General features: G+C 43.7%; 1 protein-coding gene across 1 annotated transcript; it reads left to right on the top strand.

Annotated features, from left to right (window-relative positions):
- Positions 1 to 7675: 7675 nt before the first annotated feature.
- On the top strand, positions 7676 to 9755 carry prl2 (prolactin 2; the record flags this gene model as incomplete). Its single annotated transcript, XM_079735618.1, has 4 exons — positions 7676 to 7810; positions 8403 to 8513; positions 8971 to 9150; positions 9558 to 9755. The coding sequence occupies 4 exons, from the start codon at positions 7676 to 7678 to the stop codon at positions 9753 to 9755; spliced, it is 624 nt and encodes a 207-aa protein (XP_079591744.1).
- Positions 9756 to 13235: the final 3480 nt, after the last annotated feature.

Below are 13235 nucleotides of genomic sequence, written 5' to 3'. Positions count from 1 at the left end.
TGCTTGTTTAGCTGTGAGACAGTTAACAATGTTAGTGTCTTACAATTATTTATGTGGGTAGGCTACTCCAACCTCGTGGCTGATCGATATGTAACCATTTATTTGTATATAAATGATTGATTGCATTTTTTATAAATAGTTGGAAGGAATCTGTTTCTTAAGCAATAACATTGAACTGTATTTTTCTTCAAGGCCTACATACATTTACTATGTTGTTGGTGTTATATGGAGCAAAATTTCATATTTATGAAGTAAACTTATACTTCCATTCCACTTATACTTCCTTTTGAAGATTTCCCTTTAGCCTACACTGGTACACAAATTACAATTAAAGCCTGGAGAAATGTTGAGGGGTTTAACATTGATTCATTACTACTGCCACCCACTGCTAAGCTGCTCTGCAGTTTGGTTGACGGTTATTATGGTTGGGGTCAGTAGAGGGCGCTATAGACCTTTAACTTAGGTGCAGATTTAAAACCTCCACCTTGCCGGGCAATCAGTGTTATGTGTTTTGTCGTAGTTTTGTGAAGTCGTAGTTTGTCGTAGTTTTTGTCGTGAAGTTGTGTTTTGGTGGTTTTATTCCAGAAATTATTTAATTGACGTGGTCATAAGCACACACACTCACACAAACAGGCAATCACACACACATACACACAAGAGAAAGGAGACCATGTGATAAGGAAGACATTCTACTGTTTCCACAGAGAGCTCAACTTCACAACCCTGCTGGCTGTGCACAACCTTTTTCGGTGCATGTGTGATTGTGTGTGTGTGTGTGTGTGTGTGTGTGTGTGTGTGTGTGTGTGTGTGTGTGTGTGTGTGTGTGTGTGTGTGTGTGTGTGTAGGGCTTTTTTTTTTACATTCAACCTTTCATTTGTGTGTAGTATATTATTAATGGTTAGGGTTAGAACCCATTACAGCTTTTATTAAACATTATGATCAGATAAACTATTCAATATTCACATCACATTAAAACCACTTCACATGGAGCCTCGAGACAACAAAACATGAAACACTATTTTACACATAGTAGTAATCTTTATGTTAACGAATTGTGTGTTCAAAACAAGAACATCCATCCGAACATTACATTCATGTATATTTTTATAACTTTGGCCTCACTCCCCCCCACCCTTCCTGAGGTTGGCGCCGTAATCAATACGGTGACACGGACCGATGTGAAACATGCTCGCGCTGTTTAGCGCATTGTGGTGGTGGGCTAGAGCGAGCGGCTTAAATTCAAATATTGAATGAAGTCAAGTCAAGTCAACTGAATGCATCCCCATTGATGCTGAATCATTCTTCACAGCACAATGAATGCAATGGCACTCCCAGAGAGAGAGAGAGAGAGAGAGAGAGAGAGAGAGAGAGAGAGAGAGAGAGAGAGAGAGAGAGAGAGAGAGAGAGAGAGAGAAAAGCTTTCTACAATTAGATTCATGGATTTAATTTGACCCAGGGGTATTCCCCAATGAAAAGTGTACAAAAAGCGAAGAATGTATTTTATGCGAAAATTGTAGGGACCATTTTTTTATTCGACACAGCTAATAATTAAACTAATTAAACTTGAGAATGAAAACAACAAGATGCATTTGTGTCAAAATGGCATCAATTCCCCCCCCAACCCCCTATGTGTGGCAAAGATACTGGGCCATACTCCTTGATTTCGAGGAAACATTAATATTTATGTTATTTCATCTAATCCTGCTCACAGTCACAATAAGTTCATCGACCACATTTTGTACAATGCAGACTATCTTGTTTAGAAGAAACACTTTAGTTAGGACAATGAAGTCTCTATGGTTAGACCTGTTTGGGGCTGTCCATGGAAATTCAGTAACTGGATTTGACAAATCCTAGAAAACGTTAAAATATATATTGTGGCAGACGCCAGGGAGGAGTGGTGATTGAAGGGAGATATGCTCCACCCCCAAGCCTTTAATGGACTTCCTCCCTTAACGACGCAAACCGGAGGAGCATTAGGCAGGAGTGCTTGGGGATAAAAGGAGCGCATGCAACAACGTGGCAGGAGGGCCTACTATAGAGAGCATCTGCGTGAGCGAACCTTGTACGGCCAAGAGTGTAAGAGACCTGGAACTTTATCGATTACTTGTGTACCGACCGCTTTGCATGAGGACCATCCCGGTGACGACACCGGGACACGGACTACGGATTACGGACTCTGGATGACCCTTTTCCCCACCCTGGTGACAATTATTTACTCTGTGAATAAATCACCCGTTTGAACTGCTCTCTGTGTTGTGTTTATCATTGAACTTGGTGGCGTGGAAACCCAACACCCACTGGCCCGCTACAATATATATTTAGAAGTTGAATATAAAGCGCTTCGGACCATCTTTAGAAGCAACGCCCCGAAATACATGCATAGTTAATTAAACATCAGGGACGCGGGAAGTGGGTGTGCTTAGGGTGCTGCAGCATTTATTATGACGTCATTATATAGACTCTCAGCACCCCCCCCCCCTCGGACTGACTTCCCGCGTCCCTGTTAAACATCGTACTTAATCCTTGATGATGTACACCCGAGAACGTTGCTATTATTAATCTGTGTCTTCATTCTTTCTGTACATAGCGTCCAACACAAGTTGTACCTTTTAACATATCTAATCTAACAAATATACCAGTGGCCCCGAAGGCAATCGAAACGCAGCATTGTTCCATTTTTTAAAGGGGAGTTTTGATTCAGGTTTATCCAAGGACTCCCACTGGCTGTGGTCGTGGCTGTACTGTACACCTGATTCAGAAGAGGCCGAGTTAACCCTAACCCCCACCCAGGAACATAGTAACCGCGGGAAGGGAACACACATCTACGGTCACCACAGCGTGAACTTTGATAGGTCACTACACACCACGAGACCTGCAGTGTCGCACGAGGAGGCTCTAGAAAAACGCATCATTCAGTTCTATCTGGTATTCCCATATTTTTTACAAGACTTTGAATTTTGACCTTTAAGTAGTCTATGGGAACAGAAGCAATTTGTCTTTGAGGTGTTTATTTAACACTCATGGAAGAAAATAAGACATTCTAATTTGAATTTGATTCAATTGATTTAAATTCAAAGTACTTAATCAATTGGAGGCAGGTGGTTTTGCAATAAAGGAAGAACATATAATATCCTACACATGAACAAAATAATATGGTAAAAACCCTGACCTTGCTTGACCTACATAATGATGCAAATTGTTCGCAGTTAAGTATACAGTCCCATCTATTGGATATAATCATAATACACTGAGATCTAGTGTGATGGAGGTGGTGGGCGGGGAGGGACGACATGATTTTGGCTCTTAGTCATGAATATTCATGACATGCAAATGTATCGTTTCTGATTGGCTAACAGCACGGTCTCTCAAAACCAATTAAACTTCCAGAGAGACTTAGAGAGAGGGAGAAGGAGAGAGAAAGACACAGAGAGGGAGAAGGCGAGAGAGATAGAGAGAGAGACACAGAGAGAAGGAGCGAGATAAAGAGAGAGAGACACAGAGAGGTAGAAGGAGAGAGAGATAGACAGAGAGATAGACAGAGACACAGAGAGAAGGAGAGAGATAGAGAGAGAGAGACACAGAGAGAGGGAGAAGGAGAGAGAAAGACACAGAGAGGGAGAAGGAGAGAGAGAGAGAGAGAGATAGACAGACACAGAGAGAAGGAGAAAGAGAGAGAGAGAGAGACAAAGAGAGAAGGAGAGAGAGAGATAGAGAGAGAGACACAGAGAGAGGGAGAAGGAGAGAGAAACAGAGAGAGTTGCACGTTATAAGATAAGATCCCACAAACTCTTTTATAGATCATACAACCATTGCCAACTTCTCCATGAATGCAATTTAAAACATTCTTCAACACTGGTTCTAAACATGCATCTGTTAAATACCATACTTTTTTTTAACACATTTTCTGAATTTCATATTCAATATACCTTACAGAAATACTAAACTAAACTTTAATTTCACTTAAATTCTTTCCACCAGTATTAGATCTCTCTCACAGTATCATATACTACAACACACCAGGGCAACACACTAAATGAATAGACCTTTTTCATGCCTTTCCTGTTTTCACACATTTCTGCTACCTTTCACAGTTGTAATTATAAGTGTTTAGCCAATACCAGCCTAATGTTGACATATAAGCTGAATTTAATACTAATTCACCAACTGACGTCAGTTGGTGAGGCTTTTCTAATTCGCTCGTTTATGCGTCTATTTTCTTTCAATTGCTAATGCAGGCCGACGAGGTAGAAGAACATTTTCACGTTCAGCAGGCATATGCAACTCCGAGTGACCTGTCGTATTTCAAAAGGAACAAGATTAAATGGTTTCTCTGGAAATCACACCTTTAATAAGGTCGGTAGGTCTTTAGAATAACGATCAGTTATAATATATATATTTATTTCAATATATGGATAATATATATTTGTATATGAATAATAGATGCTGTGATAAAGTGCCATATTTTAATTCCAGGAGTCATTTACATATGTCATCAAAGAGTCATTTACATACGTATGTCATCAGTTATAAATATGAAGGCGCATTTTTAACATACTTTTTTAAAGCAATTATAAATTATTAAGGTACTTAAGAAACCCAAACACAGATGCAAACAAATTAACCAAGCAAATGCAAATCATTGGCAAACTCATAAAATTGGCACAAAATATCTGATGTAATTACTTTAGCCATGTCAAAATCAACTCTCTAGTGACATCACAAGTGGGCTTGTCCGACCTGATGTATGACGGATAGATCAGCCTACCAGGTGGTACAGTCCACTGTGTTGGCTGGTAGGTGGCCCCATCCATCACACACCTGGGAGATAAATAGGACCCCTCTAGCATAGAACTTATTAATCATACGTTCATGATCATCAATAGCTAAATTCTTGCAAATGACTTGGAACCGAACGCTATTATAAAGCGTTACTGTAAGGTTTTATCAATGCAGCGGTGGTCATGGACACTACGAAAATATAACAAGTAATAATAAGGACAATACCACATTAAACTTAAAAGCGCTTTTGTAAATACTTTACAGAGTGAACACAGAATTAAATTATTTACTAGGAACGAATATAAGTAAAAAATCTAAAAAAAAAGATCAAATAAGATCAAATAAAATAGATAGAAAACTATAATAGGTAAACTAGGAATATTTAAAAGTCAAAGTCATATTTATTTGTATAGCACAGTATCAGACACAGTGGTAAAATGAGGAGGGGAGAGAAGGAAAGGAGGTTACGTGGTGAAAGCGATCTTGAAAAGGTGGGTTTTGAGGGCCTGTTTAAATGATAGGAGTGTGTTAAGGAGCTATACCGGCCGAGGCAGCTGAACCAATGACGGGTTATGACCCATGCCAGCGCTGGCTCATCCAGTGACGTACGCAAACACGAGGGATCAGTATGCTGAGTGACTGTTCATGTTAGCAGGCTCTTCGGGGGAGGGGCCCAAGGGGCCGGAGGATGACGTATCAAGCAGTGGCGCACATCATGACGCGGCCTGTCATTGGTCGACGGTCGATGAAGCAATGAGGGGTCTTTTGTTCCGACATTCTCGTTTTCCAAGAAAAAGAAATAACGGTCACGATCTTGGTGGTGTGGGGAGGGTCACTGCTCTGCATGCTTTGATGTTCACTTGAGTCAATCAACAATCGTAAAATTAAGTCACCCCCTTTCTTTGCAGTTTCCACACTTCCACACAGTACACATCATTCGATATAGCATATTCCTATTTGAAGGTTGTGCATTACTTGGGATATTTCTAACGCTGACAGTTATATGTCTTCTGTACAGGTGTCAGCTGGTGTCCAAATTCAAAGCAGAGGGACCTGGGTGTGATCTCCACACCATAGTCCAGCCCAGAAATCATTTGACCATAATAATAGTAAATGTAGTAGTACATTCTTTACTTCATTGCATTCCCTTTGGATGTGAGGAGTTTTGACCATTTGAAACTACAGAAGTACAAAAATGATGAATGAATTACTTAAAGGCAGGCTGCATTAAAAAAAATGAGAAAATCAACCATCATCACTCCTTCATTTTTCCAAGTACTCCCTCCTTCCTCCTCTCCACCTCTCCTCCTTCCTCCCCCCGCCCCTGTCTCACCCCAGCCCTCCCCCCAACCCACCCCATAGCCCCTTCCCCACTCTCGGTGGTATTAAAGAGATGTGGAGTCGCTGGTTATTGTCAGAGAGCGAACCTTTCCCTCCCTCTTCATCATCTCCAGGGCTTTGAAGCCTTCCTGTGTCACTTTCTGCTGTAGTGTTCCCTGGACAGGAGGAGAGACCCCTACAGCCCGCCTTGAGATGCCCTCATCCGTCAGACCAGGTATGGACGAGGATGAGCTCCGGATACTCCTCTTAGGCTCTGGAATAAACTTTGTTAACTTTCCTCCGTTCCCTCTTGATTTTGTGAACGTGTTTTAGCTGTTTGAGACGTATCTATTCTCATAAATGTGACCTTTAACATTAAAACTATGCCTGTACCTTTTACCGCTAAACATAAGTTTCAAGATCCGTATTTCTTAACCTTGGAGGTGGAGGGGGTGGGTGGGGTTATATGAAAACAAGGCTGAATTATTTTAGGGTTTTAATGTCTGTCTCATTGTCTCTTTTTTTTTTTTCTTTTGCTCTCTCTCTCTCTCTCCCCCCCTCTGTCTGTCTGTCTGTCTCCATCCTCTCTCCCCCACCTCCCTCTCTCTCCCCCTCTGTCTGTCCGTCTGTCTCCATCCTCTCTCCCCCACCTCCCTCTCTCTCCCCCTCTGTCTGTCTGTCTGTCTCCATCCTCTCTCCCCCACCTCCCTCTCTCTCCCCCTCTGTCTGTCTGTCTGTCTCCATCCTCTCTCCCCCTCTGTCTGTCTGTCTGTCTTCATCCTCTCTCCCCCACCTCTCCCTCTCTCTCTCTCCCCCTCTGTCTGTCTGTCTCTCCCCCACCTCCCTCTCTCTCTCTCTCTCTCTCCCCCTCTGTCTGTCTGTCCGTCTGTCTCCATCCTCTCTCCCCCACCTCCCCCTCTCTCTCTCTCTCTCTCCCCCTCTGTCTGTCTGTCTGTCTGTCTCCATCCTCTCTCCCCCACCTCTCTCCCCCACCTCCCCCCCTCTGTCTGTCCGTCTGTCTCCATCCTCTCTCCCCCACCTCCCCCCCCTCTCTCTCTCCCCCTCTGTCTGTCCGTCTGTCTCCATCCTCTCTCCCCCCCTCTCTCTCTCTCCCCCTCTGTCTGTCTGTCTGTCTGTCTGTCTCCATCCTCTCTCCCCCACTTCCCCCCCTCTCTCTCTCTCCCCCTCTGTCTGTCTGTCTGTCTCCATCCTCTCTCCCCCACCTCCCCCCCTCTCTCTCTCTCCCTCTCTCCCCCTCTGTCTGTCTGTCTGTCTCCATCCTCTCTCCCCCACCTCCCCCTCTCTCTCTCTCTCTCCCCCTCTCTCCGTCTGTCTCCATCCTCTCTCCCCCACCTCCCCCTCTCTCTCTCTCTCTCCCCCTCTGTCTGTCTGTCCGTCTGTCTCCATCCTCTCTCCCCCACCTCCCCCCCTCTGTCTGTCCGTCTGTCTCCATCCTCTCTCGCCCACCCCCCCCCCCCCCCCCCCCCCTCTCTCCCTCTCTCCCGGGGTCTATATCCAAGGGTCCTTTGCGTGGCTGGGCGCTCTGTGTCTGCTGCTACGCACGCCGACGGCCATGGTGAGCGCGGCGCCTATCTGCGACAACGGCCAGGCGAGCTGCCAGGTCCTCTCACTGGCCGACCTCTTCGATCGGGTCATCCAGCACTCCTCACGGATGCACGGCATGTCCAATGACCTGCACTCCCAGTTCGTAAGTCGTTTTTCTTTTTTGCCAGCTTTGGACAGGCACGCTTTGAACCGCATTAGACCTCAAGCTCCTATTTTTAGCCTTTCATTCAAACAAGACTCTGAGCTTGATCTGCTGAAATAGCGCTTTGATACGCAGTATAATTATTCGTCCTTAATCATATTTGTTAGTTATATTATTATTTGATGTCTTATATATTATTATATTCAAATATTGCTACTTATTCTGAAGCGATTCTAACGGAATAAGAAATTAGTGGAGTTTAAGGTTCTTTGCGGTTGAAAGCTTGCTTTGTATTTTGCTCCTGCTTTCCACTGAGCCACCTGACTTGGCTCGTTAGTTGTTACCTATGTGATACTAATCAGTGTAATCCAGATTCAAATCACAGGGAGGGTCATCACTAAACCTTGTCACTTGTCAGTATGCATTATCTCTTGTCAGATTTAACAATATTGATATTTAAACAGAATGCAAATCAATTCTCTTTCCCATTCACGTTTTATTTTCGTCTTGACCCTCACATGACTCATAGCCATGCCACCGTCCCACCCCAGCATTCACCTGTCCTCTGGATCTGTTCCCCCCTGTCCACCAGGAGCAGTACTTCCTACCTAGTAGGAATCACATCAGCAACAAGGTCAACAGAAACTGCCACACCTCAGGGATCCTGACTCCCAACGGCAAGGAGAATGCACAGAGACTTGCTGTGGGTACACCCTCCTTGCTTAGGATGAAGCTTAGATCTCTTCCACACAAGACAACAAGAGTTTATCTGTACCTTCCTTTGTCTCCGAATGTTACTGGCTATTATCAAGTTACGAACGCTGAAATAGAGCTGGGCGAGTATAACAAATGGAATTATCGTCTTCATTCTTCGCCTGGGGTTTGTTCTAGTGGCATGTGAGCTTGAATAAAAAGGTCTCCACCTACTTGGTCATCATATCTTTAAATACAATGTCACAAACTCAAGTCCACATCGCCTTTGGAACAACTAGATTGAACCAAATCCAGTAGCTAGATGTCAATGTTAAACATATCAAGACACATAGTCATGGCTGATAGCCAACCATACCCAATATGTTTGTGTCAAGACACTGCTCACCCCATAAGACTCAGACCTCCACCTCCTGCCCCCACCCCCCCCCAAACCGGGGTCCTTGCAGGGAGAGGAGCTGACGGAGGTGATCCTGAAGCTGCTGTGGGCGTGGAGGGACCCCCTGTGGCACTTCCACCAGAGCATGGCCCACCACGACGACTTCAACAGCTTCAGCTCCAACAAGGCCCTGGTGATGGGCGATCTGGTCCACGAGCTACGCACTGGCGTGGAGAAAGTAGCCGAGAAGGTACGAGCCCCCTTTGCTAACATAGTATACGTGCTGTGGTTTGTTTGCTGCTTTAGGCTTCCAGATCAAGAATATCCAAGCAACAATTGTAATGTGTTGGAAGAATTGTATTCAGGAACTAATGGCTAAACCCTCGAGCACATGTCAGTGACTCACTCCAAGTCCAGCATTCGTCTGTGAGCATGACAAAATAATGACTCAAATCGCAAACGGGCAGCTAGAGGGGAAAGCAATCAATTAATCAGTCATTCTCCATTTCTACGGTTATATTTTAAGAAAACTAGTACGCTTGCATGTGAATCCCTCATCTGTGTTCCAAAGATGTTGCTCCATTTCCATCCATCATCAAAAGCGTCTGCCCGACAATGGAAAGACAACCCTAAAGACGTTCTCCTCTGTTGCTCCAGATGCTGAACATGGGCATTATCAGCAACTTGGTCAACGGTCTGAGGTCCCCTGAACTGCTGCTGCCCTCGCCCGTCAGACCCCAGTGGAGCCTAATGAATGACTATGACCTCCTCTTCTGCCTTCGCCGAGACTCCAACAAGGTTCAGAGCTACCTCAAGATCCTCAAATGCCGCATAGTTCCAGAGAATGACTGCTGAAAAAAAAAAAGGGACTGCGCACAGCCATACCCCCCTTTGCTAACCACTTGAATGGTGATGGACGAGTGACCATAACAGACCCAACACTGGTTTAGCGGACATGGTTTTCTATTTGCACTTTCAGAGGTTCATTGAGACTCTTGTTGAATCACTTGACAATATGTATACTGTTTATTCCTTCTTGTGAAGCTTGGAGTAAACACGGGACCATTCTATGTGGATTCGGTTAATGCTACGGTTTATGTTGCGTGTGCACAAACGTGGGTTTCACAAACGTTTGTGAACACACAACACCAACAGAATCAGGGAAATCAAACGTGACTAGAGCTTGCTGAAGGCTTTGTGAAAAGGGTGGCTATCTTAGAACAAATATGAATTAATGACAATAATAATGTGATGCATCTAATGGAACAGAGGAGAAATAAAAGCAATGTTTTTTAGTCTATAGAAATCGTATAATGATAATGCACTTTCCCTGAGATTCTACATGAGATTCTTGCATAAGAATTGAAGAATGAGCATTCATGTATTAGGAACTAAATAAAAAGAAGCAATTACGAAGTTGTAAAAGAATCTTGAATCAGAAGGCTCACTGTGTGTGATTTGCATGACAACTTGTTAACCAAATGAATAATTCCAAATTAGAGGGGTAAAAATATACTGATATCGATATGGCCGATATCCAAAATACAGGTTTATCGGCCACTATTCAATATATATTGTGGTATCCTTGGGATGGAGCAGCAGTCATGGAGCAAGTTATCTTATGTATTATTTTGCTGTTAATGCATAACGTTAAGGCCAGTGTTTGACAAGTTACTTAGAAAGTGTAGTGAGGTAAGCTACCAGCTAGTTACTTTGCATAAAATTAAGCACCCCTACATTGAATCACCCCTGACCCCACAACATGGCAAAAGCACTTTAATACATCGAAGATATTTATGCTTCACATTGAACCAAGTCAATGCTCTCTTGGTGATCAATACAACTAGTCAGTCAACCAGATAGGCAGGCAAAATATTTTCAGTTCAATTGTTTATTCCACAACAACCTGTGCTGTCTCGTACAAAAACTGTCAAACATTTACACCCATACGGATTTATCTGTGATTGGTCAATATCCGCCGATAAAATCAATCTCTTGTCTTATTTGACAAGAGATACTGATACCAACCGATATTTATATCGGTTGGTATCAGTATCTCTTGTCAAATAAGACAAGAGATACTGCAGAGTAAAAGGCTCTTCCTGGAAGATAATGCTCCATTTGAGAGGCCCATGTGTGCGATATACCTCATGTTAACTTTAAAATGTCATTACGGTCAATTTAAGTTGTCTTCATAACCCTAACCCTAACCCTCACCTTGCATGCGTTACCGTGTCTGTCCCTTAACCTTTAATGTGCACGCAGAGACAATGACCCATAGTATCAACTATGTGAGTCACGGTGGTACCGCCTGACCCCACTACCCAGCTTGGTCCTGACGAATTGATCCTGATGAAGATAGCCTTGCCATTCCAGACCCTATCGTCTTAGAGTCTGCCGTCGGCAGTGTTGGTCATCACTAAACCTTGCATTTGCAGCCTTTTGAAAAGACCGGATTGGATCCTCCAAACCCAATGACGTTCATAGAGGTGCCGTATTTCCGAAGTGCCATAAGCAAACAAGTTTAATGGAAGTAAATACATTTGTCCAAATCAAACTAAATCCAAAGCAGCCTATTATATTGCATGTATTTCGGGGTTCACTGATTGGCCGACCGATCTGCGTTTGGGTTCTAGCTGCCTGCGACGGGCTGATTCCTGATATAATATCTGGAGACAAAACCTGGAGCAAACCTGTGAGCTGGCAAGATTTAGGCTGGCTTCATCATCATGTCAAACTAAATTCAACCATTGTCCTCCAAGAGATTAAGTAATGCAGGCCCCAGAAGATGACGTCTGAGACTGCCAAGGGACATTCATGTTTGTGTCTGGGAGAGGAATGTTTTGCCCCAACATCGTCTCTTCTTATTTAACTCATGCACTGGCTCAGCAGATGTTCCCTCGTACTTTGTTCATCCACGTCCATCATCGCCATGAGTCACGTCAAGTCTGGCCTATTGACCCTTCCAGGCCACCGTCTTCCACCTCATTAAGCATTTCGACTGTCGTCAGAGAGTGCATCAGCATAAACCGGGGTGGGGTGGGGGGACTTTAAATGCTAATGGGAAGGGAGAGAGGGGGTGAAAGGGTCAAACAGTTGACTTATCGCCATAGACAGCTGACAGTCGCTTTGGATCAACGCATGGCTCACAGGGCAGGACGTGACACGCAGGAGCGCACGCCATGTCATGGCGTTTTACGTAGAGTCACGCTCATTCACGTGACTTAGGACTACCGGGAGACTATGTTTGCAATGCAGTTCTATTATTAGTAATAGCATCAATAATAGCAGTATCAACCTTTTTGGTAGTATTGGCAGTATTACTCGTAGTTTGGAAAAGTACTGTGTCAAACCACAACATACAACATGCAATGCAGCTAGTACAATCCTAATTAAAAACAGGTTGACCTTAATACTGAGATGAGTGGAAGCAGGCATGCATGTCCTTGACTTTCTTTGTTATATTGGTAGTTTACATTTTAATTATGGATGCATGGTTTGGAAATGGCGCTCAAATTGACTTAGCTTGCAATCGGAGCGGGTTTGTTTGCATATCAAACAACAGTCCATTTTATTTATTTTTTCCTATGCTCATCTCGTATGAATCGCACCTTTCCTTTGTAACTCGGAACACCTGCTCTCTGCCCGCTAGTCTCTGTTCCGGCGACCTCATATTGATTTATTTCTCAGATACTTCAATGAATTCGCTAAACTAAGCTGCTACGCTATTACTACAACTACAACGTGTGCAGTGTTGCCAGAATTGTGCCAGTTTCAACCCCTTTGGCAACATCATTTAAGTATAAACTGTTTTAGAGTATATTAATGATTTATGTGTATTAGCTGCATTATCACCTAATATTAGCTGCCATGCAAGCCACCAATTAAAGCTTGGCACGCCCATGAGTCTCTCGAGCCACACAACAGAGTGCCGAAGTCACGCCCCTTCCGGTAGAGCCCATGGGACCTATGAGATTAAAAAATATGAATGGGTTTCAATGGAGAGAAAGTAATTATTTCCTGGTCCCAGTCTTTATACGCCCCGGATTACACATATGTTGTTTGTGGATTTAAATGATAATTGTTCATGTCAAGAGTTTGACTTTTTATTGTGCAATTGTTCAGTTAAAGGCTGTAGAGAAAACACAATGTGAAAGACTGCATGTCTCAGATGTGACGTCACGCTCCCTGCGACTGGCGTGGACAAGACCGACAATCTCCCCATTGGCATAACTGAAACTCCACGTGCCTTGACTTAAGGACATAATGGTTTTCACCTCTTTCGATGCTTTTATCCTCCCCTTGGAAAAAAGCAGTGAAGTTGAGCAGAGAGAT

This window comes from Pollachius pollachius (genome assembly GCF_949987615.1).
Source record: "Pollachius pollachius genome assembly, chromosome: 4".
NCBI classification, from domain to species: Eukaryota; Metazoa; Chordata; class Actinopteri; order Gadiformes; family Gadidae; genus Pollachius; species Pollachius pollachius.
The sequence above is the reverse complement of the archived record's forward strand: the minus strand, read 5'-3'. Positions and strand labels throughout refer to the sequence as shown.